The following is a 21,811-nucleotide window of genomic DNA, read 5'->3' as shown; positions in this document are numbered from 1 at the left end:
ACTTGCCCTAACCCTTCAAGTCTAATCAGAAACCCCAACTCTATTTTTCCACAGCACCCTCCATTTCCCCTAACACAGCATTCACTACATCATGTTGTAATTAGCCAACTGTACCTTCTGATAGATTCCACAGGCCTCAATACCTATAGTACTAATGGCTAGTACAATGTCTGATACAACACACACACACACACACACTTAATAAGTACTTTTAAATTAATATGGAGTATTTCCAAAATGATTAAGAATTCTGATCATAAAGTATACATTTATCTTTCCTCTCTAACTTATTCATTATTGATATTTACTTCATTTCTAGTTATCAAAAAAGAATATAATGGTACAACCACTTTAAGGACTATGATCATATTTTATATATAAGTTCTAGGCATCTTCATAAACAACATTAATATTTCCAGTAGTAATCTCACTTTCTCATTTATATTTACAGAATTGAAACTGAGAAGAGAGAGAAAGTATATAGTATTTTTCATGCTATAAAATTAAATCAAACCAAGTTGAAGAATATCATTTATCTTTCATGAATTTTAAGATGTTCAAATTTTAGGGTAAAAGTCTAACATATTTGTTATTGCTAATATTTAATAATAAAACACACCTAGTTATTTTGGTTTTGGTGTCTAAATGCCTAAAATAAAACATAATTTTAAATATTGTATCTTAGCTTTCCTGAAATAAAGGAATTTCTAAATTTTTAATTACTACCTACTTCTATGTTTATATTGAATCTTCAGGAATCAGAATTATTTTAGAAAATAACAACTAGAAGTGGCCCAATAGTTATCAAAGTCCAAGACCTGAAAAAGTGTCAATATCTGTGTCTGCTGTTACAGATGTAGCTAAGTATGATTCTGCAGTGAGTAGAGAAAAAGTAATGAAGCTCTGTGTGCTATAGGCTGAGACAGAGCCAGAGCTACTTTCTATCCCCACCCCACCCTCCACTTTGTGGTACTAGGCTGAGCTATATATTCCCAGACATTTTTTTTTTTTTAATAATTCTTTCTTTTGAGACAGTCTTGCTTAACTTCCCAGGCTGATTCCAAACTTCTGATACTTCTGTACTTGAGCCTCCCAAGTACTCGAAATTAGAGACTCTACTTTTTGCATCAAAAGGGTACTACTATCAGGTCCCTGTGGTACACAGCTGTAATCCCAGCAACTTGGGAGGATGAGGCAGAAGGATGACAAGTTTGAGGCCAGCCTTGGCAACTTAGTGAGGCCCTAAATAAATTAGTGAGACCCAGTCTCAAAATTTAAAAAAAATTAAATGGGCTGGGATGTGGCTCAGTGGTTAAATCTGAGTTTAATCCCTGGTACCCACCCCCATCAAAAAAAGGATACTACTTTCAGTGTAAGAATGAATCAGCAAAGATATGTACAATTCCTCTTATCAGTCATTAAATTGGAAGAAATAAAATATACTCCCACTTTCTCTTGCTATGATTTCTGAAGAGGCTAATTCCATATCATGGACTAAATTGTTGAAACCTGGGTGGTAAATATTATAATTCTATAAATATTTTTAAAAATAATTTTGTTTGTACTTATATTTGTTAGTTCATTATTGAAAGTATGACATTCTTCAACATAAATAAACAATACAGAAATGCTGTACAAATGTAAAAACTTGACTTACTTGGCTCTGAGGTACTTCATGATCAGCCCCCCAATACAATGTCATTCCAAGAGAATAAATATGGATCTAGGAATAGAATTTTTAAAATTATGGTGAAATAAAATAAAAAATACAGAAAGTGCTATATATTTTTTGTTCTAAAGAAATTATAACATGTAATTTGAGAAAAACATTTCACAGAAGGAAAAAAGTATGCATAAAAGTATGTGAGAGCTTAAAACAGAAAATAAGACTGGAAATTATTAAAACAGATGTTTTTTCTAATAATGAGTCCAGAGTTTCTTCATGCAAAGTCAAGCAAATATGAGCATATAGTCTTATATCCCTCTTCTTTTACAAAATTTAAAAGTTACTCAGCACCAAATTATATTGTTATACTGTGTGCATGTTCAAATATGTAATAATGAATTCCAGTATTAGTATAATCATAATGCATTTAGCAGCCTGCATTTTAAATTTACCAACAGAGACATTTCTATATCAATGATTGGAAATCGTATCTTTTTTTTTTATTGCTACACAGAATTTCATCATGTAAAATAGCATTATTTTATTCATCTGTTTTTAATGGTAAATAAGATTTTTACAAACTTTTGCTGTTATAAATAATGTTTCAACAGTCAGTCTTGTGATATGTCAATAGGTACATGCAGGTATTTCTCTTGAATTGACTCTGAAGTTATAAATAAAGTTTTGATATGCATATTGTCACATTCCCCTACAGAGAAGTTTGATAATTTTGCATTTCAACCAGCAACTCTTGTTTTCTCACAAAACTTTAGTATTTTTCTCACTATGGTTGTGTGGGGTTGTACAAGAAAAAGAAAGCAAGATTGAAAGGGTTTTCTTTTGTGTTGTTTGCCTCTAAAAGAATGGACATTGAGGGGGTAGCACATATTTTTACGCTGACAGGAATGATACAACAAGGAAAACCAGAATTGCAGGAGAGTAGAGATTGCTGGAGGGAAAGAAGTTGGAAGCTAATGCATGGATGAAGTGTTAACTTTACAGAGGAGCATGGATGGTCACCTGTAGTAAGAAGGCAGAGAAAATGGAGGTTTATATGGGCAAACTAATAATTGGATCCTGGGGAAAGTGTCTCTCAATTGCTGGTATTTTCTTCTGTGAGACAAAGAGCACAGTATCAGCTGAGATGGAAGATGGTTAAATATATAAGTAGCCATCTTTTCTTTTCCCCCAATTTCATTGTTTTCTTGCCTTTACTTCACTCTGTTCCTATTTTCTTTTTTTTTTTTAATGTGATGGGTTAATTTATTTATCTTTATTATTTATTTGTTCTCAATGGAGATTGAGTCTAACAGTCATAGGAAGTCATGCAAAAGGAACAGATGACCTCATCCTAGGTCACAGGACTATCCCACATGTGTTGGCATACAGAAAATATCTCTACCCTCTAGTTGAAATTCCTTGCCCCCATTTCCAAACCTCCAGCTCCTACCTATTTCTTTCAATGCCTCATGTTCCCCAAAGTTTTCCCTGATCTTCTTAGTCCCATAGGCATGACAGAATTCATTGTATGCCAGTTAAAGGCACAGACTCTGAAATCAGATTCATTCTATTCACATCTCAACAATGCCACTTGGCAGCTGTGCCCTAGTCTCCTCATCTACAAAATAAGATATGTTTTGAAAAACCAACAATAAAAATTTAAAAATAAAAAAATAAATAAAAATTAAAAAGTCTGGGGATGTGGCTCAGTGGTAAAGCACCCCTGGTTTCAATCTCCAGTACCCTCCAAACAAAACAAAACAAAAAACTGGGAAGTAATTGCTCTTTGTTCCTATTTTCTTACCTTTATTTTTTAATACTATCGACTGTCTCAAATCCTCTTTAGAAACTGTTGAGATATATAAATAAAAATGGGTTCCACTTTTGAAGTATTTTCATTACTACCAATTTTCAGAAACCCAAGCTGTGACTTTCAAGTCTTACTGATCTGCCTCCACTTCCATGTTGCAGGCAGGTTTTCCTTGTCATCACGCCTTTTCCTATCACAATCTAAACACGTCAGCATTACTAGATAATTCTATGATGAAAAAATACATCCTTTTCTTCCTCACCTTTTGTAAACTTTTTTTGTCCACCAAAAATATGTTTTCTTTTTCTTTGTTGATGACAGTTTTACCCATTATTGATAGGCCACAGATGTTTTCCACTATATATGTCATATAAATTCTTTTAAACAGGATAGGGTATTTTCTTTTAGATAACAGTTATGTTTTGTTTGTATTTCTGATGAAGCAGTTGTCTAATACTTTCTTGTATTATAGTTGGATTCTTTCTTGTCTTTCTTGAGGGAAAGAGTCTTTTGAACACATTCTTTTTTCTCTCTCCTTCTCATTTTTCTGGTATTGGAGATTAAGCCCAGGGATACTCTACCTCTGAGCCACATTCCCACCTCTTTCTGATTTTGAGACACATCTTGCTAAGTTGCCTCAAACTTGTGATCCTTCTGCCCCAGCCTCCAGAGTAGCTGGGAATATAGGCATGCACTACTGCTCCCAACTTTTAACAAATCTTAGTATCTCTTTAGGTAACTAACACAGAACTTGTACATAGTAGATATTTAATACATACCTGCTAAATTAAATGTGCATGCAGTACATGATAGCATAATGCATTTGATCTGTATCAAACTTCTCTAGGTTTCATTTCAATGAGGCTTGTATGTTAATACTTTTGCAAAACAACTCTTACATGAAAAACACTTTTCACATATATGAAAAATACTTTCCTTAACATTAGCATAAAATAGTAATTGCATACTCAATTACATTAACTTTGATTTGTGAATTTTTTTTCAGATATGGCCAGTGCTTTAAGATTCTTTGTTATATTTACTTCTTAGTATGCCAAAAGAGTTACTACATGTTAATAGTTTTTATATATCTTCGTATGAAATTGACAAAAAAAATCCTCAAAACTAGGTTGTGAAATTGTGCGCTTGCTGATCACCAATGTATACAGTGTAATGGTTAATTGTACATGCCAACATGACTGTTCCATGAGATGCCTAGATACTTGATCAAACATTATTCTTGGTGTTTCTATAGAGGTATCTTGCATGAGATAAACATTAAATCAGTAGATTGAGTAAAGCAGATTGCCCTTCCTAACCTGAGTCGGCCTGTTCCAATCCTCTGAAAGCCTAAAAAGAACTAAAAAGCTTACTCTTGGAAGTGAGAATCTTTCCACCTGATTGCCTTCAAATTGGGACATCAACTTTTTCCTTCTTTGGACTTGACTGAAAAAGCTCTTCCTGAGCCTCAAGATTGCCAGTCTTTGGACTGAAACTTCCTCATCAGCCCTATGGTTTTCCAGCCTTTGAACTCAGCCTGAAGCTTCACCATCAGTTCTCCTGGGTATTCAATTCAGTTTACAGACTTGCCCTGAATATTTTTGGGTTTATCAGCTTGCATGTACATGGATACATGACATATGCATACACAAACACACATACTCTGTTTGTTGCGAGAACCCTTACCAATATATACAGATATGAAATCCTATATAGAGAAATACAATATGCTACTTTATTAGGATGACATTTTATGGGTTCCTTTCTTTTTGTTTTTGTTTATTTATTTATTTATTTATTTGTAATGGGGGTTTATTGAGAGTCACTGTACCACTGAACTACATCCCTAGCCTTTTTAATTTTGAGAAGGGTCTTAAAAAGTTGTCCAGGCTGGCCTCAAGCTATCAATCCTTCTGCCAAAGTCTCCAGAATAGCTGGGATTGCATGTGTGCACCACCACACTTAGCTATATTCCAAATTTTTAATAATATTTTCAAATCATTTAAATTTTGTTAAAGAAATAATTCCAGGTATGCCAGATCTTTGTTAAAATAATGATTAATAGCAACACATTTCTTACAGAATACAAATTAAAACGTTCTATTATTTATATTTATTATAAGCAACTTGTATAGTCAAATAGGGTAATACTTCCATACACATTATTAATAAACAGAATTTCTACTTTCGGTACAGCCTGAAAAGACACAAGCATACAGAAGAACACTTATGTCAAGGTGTAATTAAATTAACATGGTAATGCTTACATTACTAAGAGCTCTTACTTCATCTAGGTGCTATATAACAGCAGCAGATGGATACGGTATACTTAGAGACACTGTGAAGAATGGAGGGAAGTATCAGGGATTGAACTCAGGGGCACTTGACCACTGAGCCACATACCCAGCCCTATTTTGTGCTTTATTTTATTAGGGTTTCACTGAGTTGCTTAGTGCCTCGCTTTCACTGAGGCTAGCTTTGAACTCGAGATCCTCCTGCCTCAGCCTCCCAAGCTGCTGGGATTACAGGTTGGGCCACCACACCCGGCTCATCAGAGGTTTTTAAAACTAAGGTAGCCATGGCTTTACTGTAGTACAGTGGTTCTTATTTTTTCTGAGGTCACCAGACATGACGTTATGAGCATCCTCTCACAAAAATGTTCACATGCACAAAACTCAGTATGCCATTTCACTGGTTTGCAAACACCCTGAAGCTTGATTCTGATTCAGAAATCTCAAGGATTACATACTTTTCAAAAACACTATGCCTATTCCCAAAATTCTAATCACCCTCTGTCTTTTAAAAGTATTAATAAATGAATCATACAATGTACAAAATGAATGCATGCCGGTTAAATAACAATAAAAATGAATAACTGTCTATTATATCTATCCAGCTTAATAAAACAGTACCCAGTACATTTAAATGCCTTTATGACATGTTAACAATGACCAAGACTGTATATATTCTATAGTATACAAAGTCCTTTTCAAATACCTCATCTCATGTAATGAGAATTTTCTTAGGGCTAATGCCTAAAGCGTTGGCTCCACCTCATAGCTATTGTCTTCTCTCACTGGTTGTCTGTACCTCCCAAATTTCTTAAGTACTTCAAGGAAAACAAAGGATAAGCCTTTGCTGGATTTGCCCTAACATATACAATTGATGGCCCAAATCAAGGGGCTTTCCTCTCCCTTAATCACCATTTATTTCCTCCCCTCTCACACATATAAAAGGGAAATATTATTATAATTATCAATAGAAACATAAATGATTGCAATTCCTTCAGGTGGTAAGGAGGCAAAGTGTTAGAAATGTAAAATGTGCATACTTTTTAATGTGACAGTTTTACTATTAGGAAATTATTACATTATTCTTTACACTTACGCGGAATGATGTATGATAAAAGATGTTGATAGCAAATTCTGAATTTTCCAGAATTCCATATCTAAATTACCCACAGTCTGCTTTATAACACAAAATATATTTGCCCCCGCAAATTTTTTTCATAACTTTAAGAAAATTAGATCTTATTCGAAAGTCGATGGTATCACCATAGTTAGAATACATATTTCTACCACAAACTTTTCTTTCTTCTTTATTGTTCCATCAAATAGACTGTGAAACTGTCCATTTTGCCTCCACTGTATCCCTTTCATCCATCCACTTCTTTATGTTCTGAAGGCATTATAGTATTTGCAGTTATTTCCAGGTTATTAAAACTTTCCAATTAGATTTCCATGAAATCATGGACCACCCCAAGCTACCCACTTTTGTTAAGCTTAACTCACAAAATCACAAATTCCATTATATAACAGTCTTAAAAAATATGATTCCTACTGCCTTAGAAGGAAGGCTCAAGCCCTGGCATTCAAAATCTTCCTCATGTTGACCTATAGTCTCCCTTTCTTTCTTTAACCACAGCCATCCAAACAGTTAATGATCTGGCCCACTTGGTCTGATCTACCATTCCCAGCCACAGTGGACAATGTATTGTCATAGTACACACTAATTGGAATGTCCTTTTTACCTGTTTTCACTTATAAAAATTCTCCTTGCTCTTTGTAGCCAAATGCTGCCTTTTCTGTAATATCATTCTACACTCAAAATTAACTGCTTTTCTTGCAAACTCTCAAAACACTTTATCCCCTCCATAGCATTTGTTTCAGCTTGCCATAGAATACAGATTCTTCTATACACATTAATCACAGCCCACTTTCTATTTATTTTTGTATTTTCCTGATGAGCAGTGTTTTCTACACAGAAGGTACTTAATAAATATTTATTAATATGAATTAATAATGGCTCACTTTTTAAAGTATTTTTTCTTAGATTCATAAATCTTTATAGAACTATTTTTAATTCTTAAGTAAAATAAATACAAACCTCTTGGAATAAATAATTAAAAATAAAATTCAATGGACTTTTTTCAGGGGGCTGAAGTAGGGTAGCCCATTTTCTTAAGTTGCCGTTCCCAAAACAAAGAACAAACAGAAACAACAAATATTTAACAGTTACCTTTTCAACATCTGAGAGAGAAGTTAACGATTGATTTTGAAGAACTTCTGGTGCAGTGAATGCTCGAAGATCCTGATTGGGAATGTTCTCATCTGTAAATGACACACTACCAGATGGCAGCAACAGTAGAGACCAGGGAGAAATGATGAAGCCAAGGGCAGCAGGATCTGTTAGGCTTACTGGTTTGTAATTGCATGAAATGAAAAGGAAAAAAAAAAAAGGGTCATTGCTTAAAATTATAGTGAGAGAAACAAGAGATCACTTTAATGTACATTCCAGTCTATTAGTATAGATATGAATGTACAGTTACATATACCACATCAATGAGCTACAAAAAGAAAGTAGGCTTCACAGAAGTATAACTGCTACCATTGTTAATAATGCCTTGATGGGCTGAACCTTTCAAACTCTGGATGGCAGATTCTAGAAACTAAAAATAGAGAATTCTTATTACTAGGTAAAAGAATTATACTTGGTTCAAGTATTTTATTTAGTGATACACAGAAATGAATAAGAATCAAGAGTACTTTAATTTCTTTTTTCAAATCATGGATTCCTTTAAGAAATTGCCCTTGGCTCTCTCAAGGACTCTGCCCATAAATATAAGACTCTGTACAAAAATTGTACGGTTCATAGATCTGCTTATAGCCCATTTATAGACCCCAAATTAAGATTTCTTGATTTAGACTATAGGTCTTGAAATGGACAGAAATCAGTTTCTTTGAGAATTCCCCAGTTTTAGAATTAGTAATGTTTCCAACTCAATGAAAAACTTTTTCTGAGTAAAATGTATTTGCTTGAATTTGAATTTTGTCTTATTTGTATTCCTTCATAATTTTACTAGAATTTCTCGGGTAGCTTGTTTTGTATTATCAATGTGAGCAATGAAGTCTCTTAATTTTTTGTTTCTAATGTCTGCCGGTATAAATGCTTAAGAGCTGAATATTTAAGAATTTTTTGAAGCATTTATTTCTTAGAATGCGGCAGGTCTCCTTCTAAAAGTAATGCCAGACATCAAGCTCAACAAAACAAAATCATAAAAAGGAACTTAGTTTTGTCCTCCCAAATCAAAAGGAAGTTAATATAAGTTTTAAGATAAATTACCATAAAGAAGTCACAGAAGGCCTGTGACTACCAATTTCATTGTTCAATTTGAATGCATTATACTAATATCCCTCTACTTCAAATGATTAAAAACTGACAGAAATCCATGGAATAGTTTATCCAAGTATCTATGCTTTATAGAAAACAACATTTTTTTTTGTAGTACTGGGTATTGACCCCAAGGGTACTCTACCACTGAGTTACATCCCCAGCCCTGTCTCCCTAAGTTGCTGAGCCTAGTGTTGAACTTGTGATCCTCCTGTTTCAGCTTCAAGTATCTGGATTACAGGTGTGTGCACCAGGCTTGAAAACAACTTTTGAAAACTAAATTGTTCTTTGACTTAACTTCAACCTATGTTCAGGTCATCAGAATTTGACTTACATAAAAAAAAATGAATTAAAAAAACTAATAAAATTCATTCCTCTTCTGAAGATTAAATGTCCCTGCATTTTTTTGAATATGAAATACATCTTTAATAACTCTGATTTAAAAAATATGCTTGAAAACACCTTTTAACTAGTAAGCACATCTTACACTGAGCTGATGCAGAGTTACAGATTAATAGTCCCCACAGCCTTAATTCACCATCCATCAGACTGTTGAAACATGGCTCACAATTCTTATGGCAAAATACATTTCAATATGTCATTGCAGATGGGAATTCTAGGTATATTGCTATCTTTCACAGCCACTCTGAACATTTTCTGCTAAATGCTGCTTCTTTGGTAGTTCATGAATAATCAACATACAACACAGCTAGAAAAGAACTCTAATGAGGCAGAGCTACTATTCAAAATCTTGAGATTTTTATATCAGAGACATTATAAAAAAACTAAAATTAATTCTTTTCAGATTATCCACTAAGGGGGAATGAACACTAAGAGACTAATTAGGAAGCCAAGGAACTAACATCTGGTACAAGATGATGACGGCCTGCAATCGGAGTGGTAGTAGTGGAGGTGGTGAGAATCCAACGGAAACTGAACATATTTTAAAGGTAGCGATAATAGAATTTTCCAACAGACTGAATGGGGAGCAAGAGAAAGACAGGAATCTGGATGACTCCAAGGTGTTGATCTGAGTAACTAGAACAGAGTACAATCAACTGAGAAGACAAGATGGAAATGACTATAGATAGTATGAGTTGCCAAAATGGGTACTGGGGTAGGAGTAGGAATTAGAATTTTACTTTGGGACTTAATAAAGTTAAGATATTTGTTAGATATTGAAATGGAGATGTCAAGTTGGCAGTTGGATCTAGAATGTGGGTTGAAAGTCAGGAATGGAGATATATTTTGGGAGTTCCTGGCTTAACAGATTTGAAGTCATATGACTGATCTCTAATAAAATGATTTAAGATAGAAAAGAACTGAAAATCAAGGATATTCCTTGGTATACTCCCAAGATGAAGACTGTTTCTTCTCAGTTTTTTATCTAGGTTCTTCCTTCTTTTGGGAATCCATGAAAGTATAGTGCTATAACTACCCGCAACACTTCATTCACTACTGACAATCTCCACTCACTATTTTAATTAGTTCTTCTATTAGCCTTTCTGTCCAGTTCCCCTGTACCTAGCCTTGGGCCTAAGTTAGGAGGGTAGGATTCTAACTCTCACATTCAATTCTTGATAGTCCTTATTTTGGGTATGACCCTTATAATTTCTTGCACACCTGTTACAGGAAATTACAAATTATAGTTTATAAGTTACAAATTATTGGGTATCACAGCTATCATAAAGGCTTGAATGTCACAGAAATCTAAACACTGTGTCCTATCTTACTACCCTGATGTTCACGTCCACAGAGGCTGAACAGTGTGGCTATACGTCCACACTCTCCTCCTCATCCTTGGCCACAGACAAACTCTATGTTCTTTCCAACATGAAAGTGTTGAAGGTGAAAGCAATCCACTATTGCTTATCACTCTGAAATGATTAAGAGATTTATTCACTTAACCAGCACAAGATCAGTATTATTATTACTCTAACAAAAAATTGCATAGCTCAACTAGTTTTATATAATACATTTGGGATTTTTGTTATTAAACACCTAATATGTATCATGATTCTAAGCACTCTATGTATTAATATAATGTTCATGACATTATAAGTCAATGCTAATAGAGTCTAAAGTGCTACTTGGGGATATAAAGTATGTACATAAACAAACATAAGATAGTATAAAGTAAGAAAGAAACAATACAAAAGGAAGTTTCAAGGATAGCAAAATTACTTCATCTACAATGGAGAGAATTTTCTTTCTTTCTTCCTTTCTGCACTACTCACCCCGCAGCCACCTCTTCCTCCTTCTAATAATACACAAGGCCCTTTCAGAGGGTTAACACTTGATCATGGCCAAGGGTAGAATTCCAAAGAGAAGAAGCAGCCAAAGCAAAGGCATGTGGTCAGGAAATTATTATGTTTGGGCAAGCCAAAATTTTAAGCAGAGAAGTGGTGGGCAGCAGTGAGAAACAGAATTACAAAGATGGGTCATAATTTGCCTTTTAAAAAACACACAGAAATGATACAAAGTTTTCAAATGTCTTGTAATAAAGCTAAAGAAACTGTGACCACAAAGTACATTGCTGTCAAATTTCCAAAGCACATACATGACATTTAAGTATTGGATTCTTCAGAAAATATAGTCAAACCACAAAATATATTTTAAAATAATTGTAAAGAGTTATATAAACCTACAAATCAGGGAATTTAGAGTTTGTGGTTAGAATTGGTCTTTAATCCACCTTCTTGACAACTAAAGGAAGGAATTTAAAGCAAATGTTTTCAAAATCTTTCACAGAATGCTAACAAAAGAATATTTTAAGATAAGAGTCCAGGATCTTATAATTTTATGTCCTGTGTTTTAGTTGTGTGCTGACTGCACTCAAGAATGCTATTATGAAAGACTAAATCTGATATGCACTGATTCCAGTAGTCAAGTGACTCTATTTAGAGACTTATACCAACATTCCCCAGAAAAAGCTCCTTAAAGAGAATTTCAAGTAGCTAGAGAGAAAGTTAGCAATAAGCAGAAATTTGATATGCAGAGAAGCTTGTTGTTGTTGTTGGAGGTACCTGGGGATTGAACCCAGTGGCTCTCTACCATTGAACTACACCTTCAAAAAACATCAAAACTATTTTTTTTTAGTTATAGAGGGACACAATATCACTATTTTGTTTATTTATTTATTCTTATGTGGTGCTGAGGATTGAACCCAGTGCCTCACATGTGCAAGGCAAGCGCTCTGCCACTGAGCTACAACCCCAGACCCTTGAAACTATTCTAAACTTTTCTCCCATCCTCATTTGTACATTAAATTATACCAGGTGATTGATCTGAAATATATATTCATATGCAATATGAACTGAATTTTTGAGAGGATTCTGTATTATAGAATTCTTCCCTGCCTCCATTTTTAAAAAATATATATTTATTATTTGAGGCAGTGTCTCCCTAAATAACGTAGGCTGGTCTCAAGCTTGTGATCCTCCTGCCTCTGCCTCCATGTTTTCTTAAACTTAAAATCTATGGACCACTTAACATTCATATTCTTCTCCTGAGGAATCTTGTCATTTCCTTTAGTTCCCTTCTTAATTTTTATGACCCCATTTGTTGTATAAAAATTTAGGAAAATAGTCATAACTGGGAAACAAACATAGCAAAGGAACAACAGTCAAAATTATCAGGAAATAATGTAAAGACTTAGAACATCAACAGCACGATTTCAACCTGAAAAATCCCTTTGTTTGCCTATTCAAGCACAAGTAAAGAATTGTCATCCTCCTATTATATACATTCTATGAGAGTAACTGGCAAAAATCTGTGCAAAAGCCTTTGTTCCAAACCCTGAAGGACTGGATGAAGTCACTCTATAATACAAAATTCTCTCAAAAATTCAATTCATATGTGCATATGAATATACATGGTAAATCTCAATCACTTGCTATAATTTATTGTACAAACAAGAAAAGGGTGTAGAATAGTTCCCCTGTATTTTAATATTTTTGATATTACTGTTTTGTGATAAATTATGTAAGATTCATTGAATTAATTAATTCCTCCTAAGTTTTGTTACTACTTTTTAAAATTTCACCTTCTCTAATATGAAACATGATAGAATAGTAATCTTTTTTGAAAATAAAATTGTATAAATGATTGAAACTGATTCCTATAATAATACAAACTGATAGTGATAGACTCTTTAAAGACATTTTATATCACATAAGTATTTTTGATACCGTCAATCACTCAATAGCATTTAATAAACCCTTCACAAGGCTTTGTTCTCAGGAGTTTATATTCTGGTATAGTAGGTCCCAGACTTTGCTAATTATACAAATCTCTAAGCTCATCTAGGAGATTTGGAAACATATCAGAGAAACTGTCAGCTTCATTTCATTCTTTTTAATATCTGACTTCATTAATTTAGCATGTAGTTTCACTTAAGAAAGATGGTATGCACAGTGGGTAGGAGTACAGACTAAGCAAGAAGCCCTATGTTCCAATCCTAGGTTTGACATTTATAGCTTACAACTGTGATCTTAAATAGCCTCTCTGTCCCTCAGTTTCCTTCTCTGTAAAGCCAGTTGTTATCTCAAAGAGAAGGCTTTTGTGAGGATTAATGGGAAACAAAACAACAACAAAAAACCCACTTAGAACAATTCCATGACTATTTAACAAAACCTCTCTAATGATACCAGATATAAACAACTCATCTAAAAACAATCACTACTCAAATACAAACTCAATCACTTCATGTTTTTCCCCAGTGGAAGACAAGGAGTGCACTATCCGTAACAAGTATCATTTTCAGAAAAACAGATTAAAGTCTCAAACTGCTCTATTCTAGATGTTTGAGAATTTTTTGGCACCTCTAACCTAGAAGTCATATTAGAAATACAGGTGATTTAAGGTATGATGTACTCTAAAGTGCTATTTTTTTCTTTAATTAGAATTAATTCTTTGGGGAATAACCCTTAAATAAGTATTCTGTTTATTACATGGCATTCCTAGTTAGCATAGTTCCCCAATTTGTAACAATTGGCTTAAGATTTGACAAACAAGCCAATTTATTAAGTAACTATAGTTGTCAAATAGATGTTTTACTGTACCTAGTTGTTATCCTTAGGAATATAGCATGAATTATTAAATGAAAATATTTATTTGAATATATATCACTATCATATCAGCATATAATTTCAGAAAATCTATTTGTAATAGAAGTTGTAGCATTCTCATATGCAAAGTTGTCACTCTAAATTGATCTATTTAAGGAGTTTTTCTTCCCTAGAACAGAAAATAAAAGAAAAATAGAAAAGATATTTTTAATTTCTTAATGAGAGCTCTCCCCCAACACACACACATTTTCTGTTTATTTTTAAATGGCTAAATAGATGCAAGCTGCTTATCCAAACCACAATCAGTGGAATTTTGGTATGGCTTATGATCAATTAAGCTTCTGGTAGTTTTGTTTTGTTAAGCACTTGCAAGATTCTTGAGGTAATTTTCGAACTATGCAACTTGCTAACAAAACAATGGTGAGATCTGAGCTTAATAAGTAATATATAGACAATCTACATGGGTAAAATCAAGTCAATTATTACTGTTAAAAATGACAGGGCTTAACTGATTGATCAATGTGGATTGAGGGAAGCAGGTCACTTAAGAATTTGCTTTCTTCTTTAGTAAGCTTCCTTGGGCACATGATCAAATAGCATAAAATAAATAGCAGAAGTTCCTTTCAATTCCATCTTCCATTTTTAACACACTCTTGAGGAGAAATCTGTTCATTTTAGTCCTTTGATATACTAAGTTCCTTCTCTTTGATATTCCTTTGGTTTCCAACATTTCCAATCTTCTTTTTTTTTTTAAGTTTTTCTCCCTTTTTGTTATTACTATTTTAACATTTGCAATACTTGTTTACAAAATACTTGTTTACAAAGACTAGAAAACTCAACCATCAGAAAATAATGCAACTAAAAATTAACAAAACATATAAACAGGTATTTCACTGAAGAAGATAATTAAACGGCAAATGCGCATATGAAAAATTACCCAGCATTATTTATTTTTAGATAATTTCACATTAAAACCATAATGGTCTTTAGGGAATAGACCGAGAAGGGGAATAGCTGGGTCAAATGGTGGCTCCATTCCCAGCTTTCCAAGAAATCTCCATACTGCTTTCCAAATTGGCTGCACCAATTTGCAGTCCCACCAGCAATGTACAAGTGTACCCTTTTCCCCACATCCTCGCCAGCACTTATTGTTGTTTGACTTCCTAATGGCTGCCAATCTTACTGGAGTGAGATGGTATCTTAGGGTAGTTTTGATTTGCATTTCTCTGACTGCTAGAGATGGTGAGCATTTTTTCATGTACTTGTTGATTGACTGTATGTCCTCCTCTGAGAAGTGTCTGTTCAGGTCCTTGGCCCATTTGTTGATTGGGTTGTTTGTTATCTTATTGTCTAATTTTTTGAGTTCTTTGTATACTCTGGATATTAGGGCTCTATTTGAAGTGTGAGGAGTAAAGATTTGTTCCCAGGATGTAGGCTCCCTATTTACCTCTCTTATTGTTTCTTTTGTTGAGAAAAAACTTTTTAGTTTGAGTAAGTCCCATTTGTTGATTCTAGTTATTAACTTTTGTGCTATGGGTGTCCTATTGAGGAATTTGGAGCCCGACCCCACAGTATGTAGATCGTAACCAACTTTTTCTTCTATCAGACGGCGTGTCTCTGATTTGATATCAAGCTCCTTGATCCATTTTGAATTAACTTTTGTGCATAGTGAGAGAAAGGGATTCAGTTTCATTTTGTTGCATATGGATTTCCAGTTTTCCCAGCACCATTTGTTGAAGATGCTATCCTTCCTCCATTGCATGCTTTTAGCCCCTTTATCAAATATAAGATAGTTGTAGTTTTGTGGATTGGTTTCTGTGTCCTCTATTCTGTACCATTGGTCCACCTGCCTGTTTTGGTACCAGTACCATGCTGTTTTTGTTACTATTGCTCTGTAGTATAGTTTGAAGTCTGGTATCGCTATACCGCCTGATTCACACTTCCTGCTTAGCATTGTTTTTGATATTCTGGGTCTTTTATTTTTCCATATGAATTTCATGATTGCTTTCTCTATTTCTACAAGAAATGCCGTTGGGATTTTGATTGGCAATGCATTAAACCTATGCTACAGGGACACTGCTACATCGATGTTCATAGCAGCACAATTCACAATAGCAAGACTGTGGAACCAACCTAGATGTCCTTCAATAGACGAATGGATAAAAAAAAATGTGGCATTTATACACAATGGAGTATTACTCTGCATTAAAAAATGACAAAATCATAGAATTTGCAGGGAAATGGATGGCATTAGAGCAGATTATGCTAAGTGAAGCTAGCCAATCCCTAAAAAACAAATGCCAAATGTCTTCTTTGATATAAGGAGAGTAACTAAGAACAGAGTAGGGATGAAGAGCAGGAGAAGAAGATTAACATTAAATAGGGATGAGAGGTGGGAGGGAAAGGGAGAGAGAAGGGAAATTGCATGGAAATGGAAGGAGACCCTCAGGGTTATACAAAAGTACATACAAGAGGAAGTGAGGGGAAAGGGAAAAATAATACAAGGGGGAGAAATGAATGACAGTAGAGGGGGTAGAGAGAGAAGAGGGGAGGGGAGGGGAGGGGAGGGGGGATAGTAGAGGATAGGAAAGGCAGCAGAACACAACAGACACTAGTATGGCAATATGTAAATCAATGGATGTGTAACTGATGTGATTCTGCAATCTGTATATGGGGTAAAAATGGGAGTTCATAATCCACTTGAATCAAAGTGTGAAATATGATATATCAAGAAATTTGTAATGTTTTGAACAACCAACAATAAAAAAATTTAAAAAAAAAAACCATAATGGGTTACATAAAAGATTGCCTATGAGTACACACACATATGCATATATTATTTTTCATCTGCAAAATAAAAGGTGTTCACAAACAATAAATTTGTTGCTGTGTACCATATGATAAATGAGAAAGTGAACAACTGCAACAAAAAAATCCCAACAATCTTCTCTTTGAGCCTGACAGCAGGACTATTCAACCTGTTTTCCAAAGTGTTATATCATCATCAATAAAAAAATCACATCCAAAATGAAAAGTTGTGCTTCACTTGTATACAATGAATCAAAATGCATTCTGCCATCATATATACCTAATTAAAATAAATTTTTAAAAATCACTGGGGGGCTGGGGTGATGGCTCAGCAGTAGAGTGGCTCACCTAGCACGTGTGAGGCACTGGATTTGATCTTCAACCCACATAAAAATTAAAAAAATAAAGGTACTATATTCACCTGTAACTGAAAAAAATATTTTAAAAAAGATCACATCTATAAAAATTATATGCTAAAATGATGACGAAAATGCTTTTGTAAATGTTTTCACATATTTTTTCCAAATTGTAAGTTACAGATAAAAACTATGAATTTTCTAAAGATCCCTACAATGTCATTACACTAATGTAACTGAAATATAATTAACCCTCAATATTCCTAGGGTATTAGCTCCAGAACCCTTCAGGGATAACAAACTCTGCAGATGCTCAAGTTCCTTATATAAAAAGGCATTGTATTTGCCTATAATCTATGCATGTTCTCCCATGTATATTAAATGATCTCTAGATTATTTATAATACACAATATGATGTAAATGGTTGTTATACTGTATAACAATTACGGAATGATAACAAGAAAAAGAAAAGTCTATATGTGTCTAGTACTGACACGACCATCACAGGCCTAATCACATTTTCAATATGTGGTTGATGAAATACACAGATATGGAACCCATGCATACAGACCATCTACTGAAGTTGGGTAGCGGGGAAAGAATTTGTTTACAATTTTAACTCTATAGCACTGGTCCACAAGTTTTAAAGGTGCTCTTCTGTCCAGCTGTACTGTGACAATAATTTATCAACTAAGACTATGCTGGTCACACACACACACACACACACACACACACACACATATACAGTTATTTTGGAGTCCCATTGTGAAGGAAAGCAAAGTTTTCTTTCAATTTCCAAATATCCGAAACTCTAAATTATTCACCCAGAGAACGTTCTGGATCTGTAATCTGTTCTCCAATCCAGTTCAGTTATATTTTCAAGTATGATTCAGCTTTCAAATATCAGCTTTGCTAACCTGGATATTGAAACAAACATACTTACAAAGTGTTTGACTTTGGAAGCTTGAGATAATTTTTAAAAACCACACAGACCTTCTGTCTCCTAAGTCACAGAGGTTTTTTTGTGTGAATTCTGAAGACGAGGCACAGAATTCTGCACACTACTTTTAAGACACTTCCTGGGGAGTCAGATGCTCAGACCAACCTACATCACACACATATAAGAACCACTACTCTTATTTGGGGACACTAAATGGTATTATTAATAAAATGGTGTCATAGCTCAATTAAGTTGTTTCCAATTCTACATCAATTGATAAGTTTCTCATAAAATGGAACATGTTAAAAGCACATATATATTTACATATATATTTGACCTTATATATACTTTCATAAAGCTACAAGTGAAAACAAAATGATACGAGAGGCAAAAATAAGCAGTGAGGAAAAAAAAGGGAAATGGAAAGTCAGAAAATGTTATAAGTAACTGCTTTATTCAAATTATAAAATAGTCATTGTATTAGGTCAAATACCTATCAGAGATAAGTTAGACTAGAAATGAAATCTAAAATGCTCCTCTTTGGGGCTGGGGTTGTAGCTCAGTGGTTCAGGGCTTGCCTAGCACATGTGAGGCACTGGGTTTGATCCTCAGTACCATATAAAAATAAACAAAGGTATTGTGTCACCTACAACTAAAACAAATTTTAAAAATAAAATAAAATGCTCCTCTTTGTTTACAAGGAGGAGCTGATTAAATGGCACCCAACTGAGAATGCTAGTGACATTTAAAAGTAAACTGCCTTATCCACTGACATGGATCAGGATTTGCTACCCGCAAACATGGCACACAGGCATTTGAGGAAACTGCAGAAGTACAAAGGCCATGTTCTGATCTTTTCTTAACCTTCTCCTTTGAAAGAGATCATAAGACCCTCTTTCAAGAGGTACCCTTCCTATACCTGGAGGAAAGGATCATCCTTTTCTCTGAACATAGGGATACAGAGAAGAAGCTAAACAAACAGGCCTTCTGAGTTCCCCCTAGTTCATTACCATTAGATCAAACTTCATTATACAATCATACTTCTTTATAACTATTCAGTTTCTACACCAAATTTAGCATAAAAATCATGCAGTTTGGCATGGGGGTGTGGCTCCCTGGAAGAGCATGTGCTTAGAATGTGTAAGGCCCTGGGTTCAATATCCAGAACCAAAACCAAACCAAAAGAAAATCTATATAGAAACAAGGTCACTCATTTCTTGGATCTTCCTTTCTGAAGGCTGCTATTTCACCTACAAGTTACTTTAAGTAAATATTGATGCTTTCACTTTTAATCTGTCTTTGGTAATAGTGGCCTCAGCTATGAAGTTAGTGATGGGTAAGAAAAATTTCCCCCCTTCATCACCTAATAACATTATATTCACTTGGTAATATTTCAAAACTAAGACAAACTACAAAAGAACTTTTAATGTGTTTTGTTTCTTCTCCAACACTTTCTATAAATTCAGTAAATATCTATATTGTACTTGTTCAAGCATTGCAATGAGCACCTTTGATCTCTCCCATCCTATCTGATAAATAAATATGTGATTAGGCACACAACCAGTACCTAGAAAGGGTCTTCAAATTAATAATAATTTTTATTTCCCTGAGGAGGATCCAAACTATGAGAATAATACTATTCAATACATGTAATTTTTAGGCTGAAGACTTCTAAAAACGTTTGGTTGAAGGTGGTTTCTTTTTTAAAATACAACTATCATATCTTTTTTGGCCACCCTAATTAAGCAGTTATAAAAATGCCAATTGTTAATGGTAAAGGGTCTATTTATAAACTTAATTTTATTGCTATCTTTTAACCATCTGCCTGAGCTATTTTGGAATAGAGTGCTAAATAACCCTCTCAAAGCACTGACATTTCTGTTGCCACCTAACAACTTCAGGATAGCTTCTGTAGATCATAAAACTATCACATTATATTTTACCAAACAATAACAGAGATAATTACCAAAAGAAATAAGTTTTATAATTAAGGTCTTTTATAAAGCAGGTTTTTTTTTTTCCCCTCTCCCAATTGTAGTTTTAAGTTTAAAGAGATTTTGTTCTCTTCTAACCTAAGGGAAAAATTGCAAAATTTAAATGACCTCAGGTGACTTCTTTTTACTTTCCAGGGCATGGAATTTTTACAAAGACTGAAAAACCAATAGTATCAACAGGAAATGGCATTTGTTTCATTTTTGGAGAACTGGATGAAAGGTCAATGAAGATTACTGTACATTTTCAATTTTCAGAAGAAGAAAATATACTTTCCCAGAGAGAAACTAGCTTTGTTTTGTGACAAAATGATTCTAATATGAAAAATATTTTTCTTGTTACTAATGCCATTCATTCTCTGCTCTCTTCAGATATCATTCCCCTACTCACATTATAAAAACCTTTTCCTTCTCAAAAACAAAAGAGGAAAGTAGAATTATTTGAAAGGTGAGCTATTTTTAAAAGAAATATTAGTTATATATTTCTTGTAAGACTGTTTATTATAACTAATATACATCATCCCAGGAAAGATAAAAATCTAAACTAAATGATAGTAGGCATATAACACCCTTTAAATTTCTACATTTGAGGGAAAAAATTGGCAAAACATTGTTTTAAAAACTTAGTTATGAAAAAAAGAGGAAAAAGAAAAAGAAAAACCTTAGTTATATAACACTGTTTTCCAAGGTCAATTTTTGGAATGCAATTGTTAACTGACCAGAATAATTTTGGAGTCTAGAAATATAAGAAGTTAATTAAACTGAAGGAAAAAAAAAAACACAGTTAGAATGCTGAATAAAAAACTTAAAACAAAAAAGGAGTAGACACTGTGTGATTCTCTTATTCTGTTGTTGAAAAGTAGGCCAAGCTTGTGTATGTGATATATCATAGTAATGATTAGCCTTGGTGGCAAAGAATTGTCTAGTAGGGAGCTTGAAGGAACCTTCTGGGTTCTGGAAATGTTCGTTTCTTAATCTGGGTGTGCATACATTCATAAAATCCATCAGGCTGTACAACCAAGAATAGTGCTCTTACTGTACATTTTATACCTCACCATTTTAAAAGTTCACATAAGCATACAAATTAAAACAAATACACTGAGTAATTAAAAGTATATTTGTCACCAAGGATGGGATAAGACAGGATGACATGTAGCAACTTTCCCCTCAAACTATATGACTGTGAATTTATGAAAATTGTCTGTTTAAAATGTCTAAAGTCAAAATAATTTCCAATTAAAACAGTGTAATGCCTAGGTGTTTGTGGGGAAAGAAAGGATTATTCATTATGACTGCTTCATTCAACTTGTCAAACCACATACATTATTCATTTTAAGAATGCTAGATATTAAATTTAATCTCGAGTTTTATAGTTTGTTTCCAAGGAACAAATGGGGTAATTTTATCTGGTTGAAACACATTTAACTAGATAGACCTGTTCATTATGGCCTTACCAATGCACAGCAAGATGTAGCATGTCAAAGACAACTGATACGCCCTC

At 33.9% G+C, this 21,811-nt stretch overlaps 1 protein-coding gene across 8 annotated transcripts in view; it reads right to left on the bottom strand.

Moving 5' to 3' along the window:
* Window positions 1-21,811, bottom strand: part of Ptpn13 (protein tyrosine phosphatase non-receptor type 13) — a 198,513-nt gene that overhangs the window by 126,753 nt on the left and 49,949 nt on the right. For all 8 annotated transcript variants that reach the window (XM_071614406.1, XM_071614408.1, XM_071614410.1 and 5 more), the window contains exons 3-4: window positions 7,995-8,173; window positions 1,658-1,723 (exon numbers count right to left, since the gene is read on the bottom strand). In XM_071614406.1, coding sequence (XP_071470507.1) covers window positions 1,658-1,723; window positions 7,995-8,173 — 245 coding nt within the window. The remainder of the gene's footprint in view (window positions 1-1,657; window positions 1,724-7,994; window positions 8,174-21,811) is intronic.

This window comes from Marmota flaviventris, chromosome 7 (genome assembly GCF_047511675.1).
Source record: "Marmota flaviventris isolate mMarFla1 chromosome 7, mMarFla1.hap1, whole genome shotgun sequence".
NCBI lineage: Eukaryota > Metazoa > Chordata > Mammalia > Rodentia > Sciuridae > Marmota > Marmota flaviventris.
This window is presented reverse-complemented; position numbering and strand designations above follow the sequence as displayed.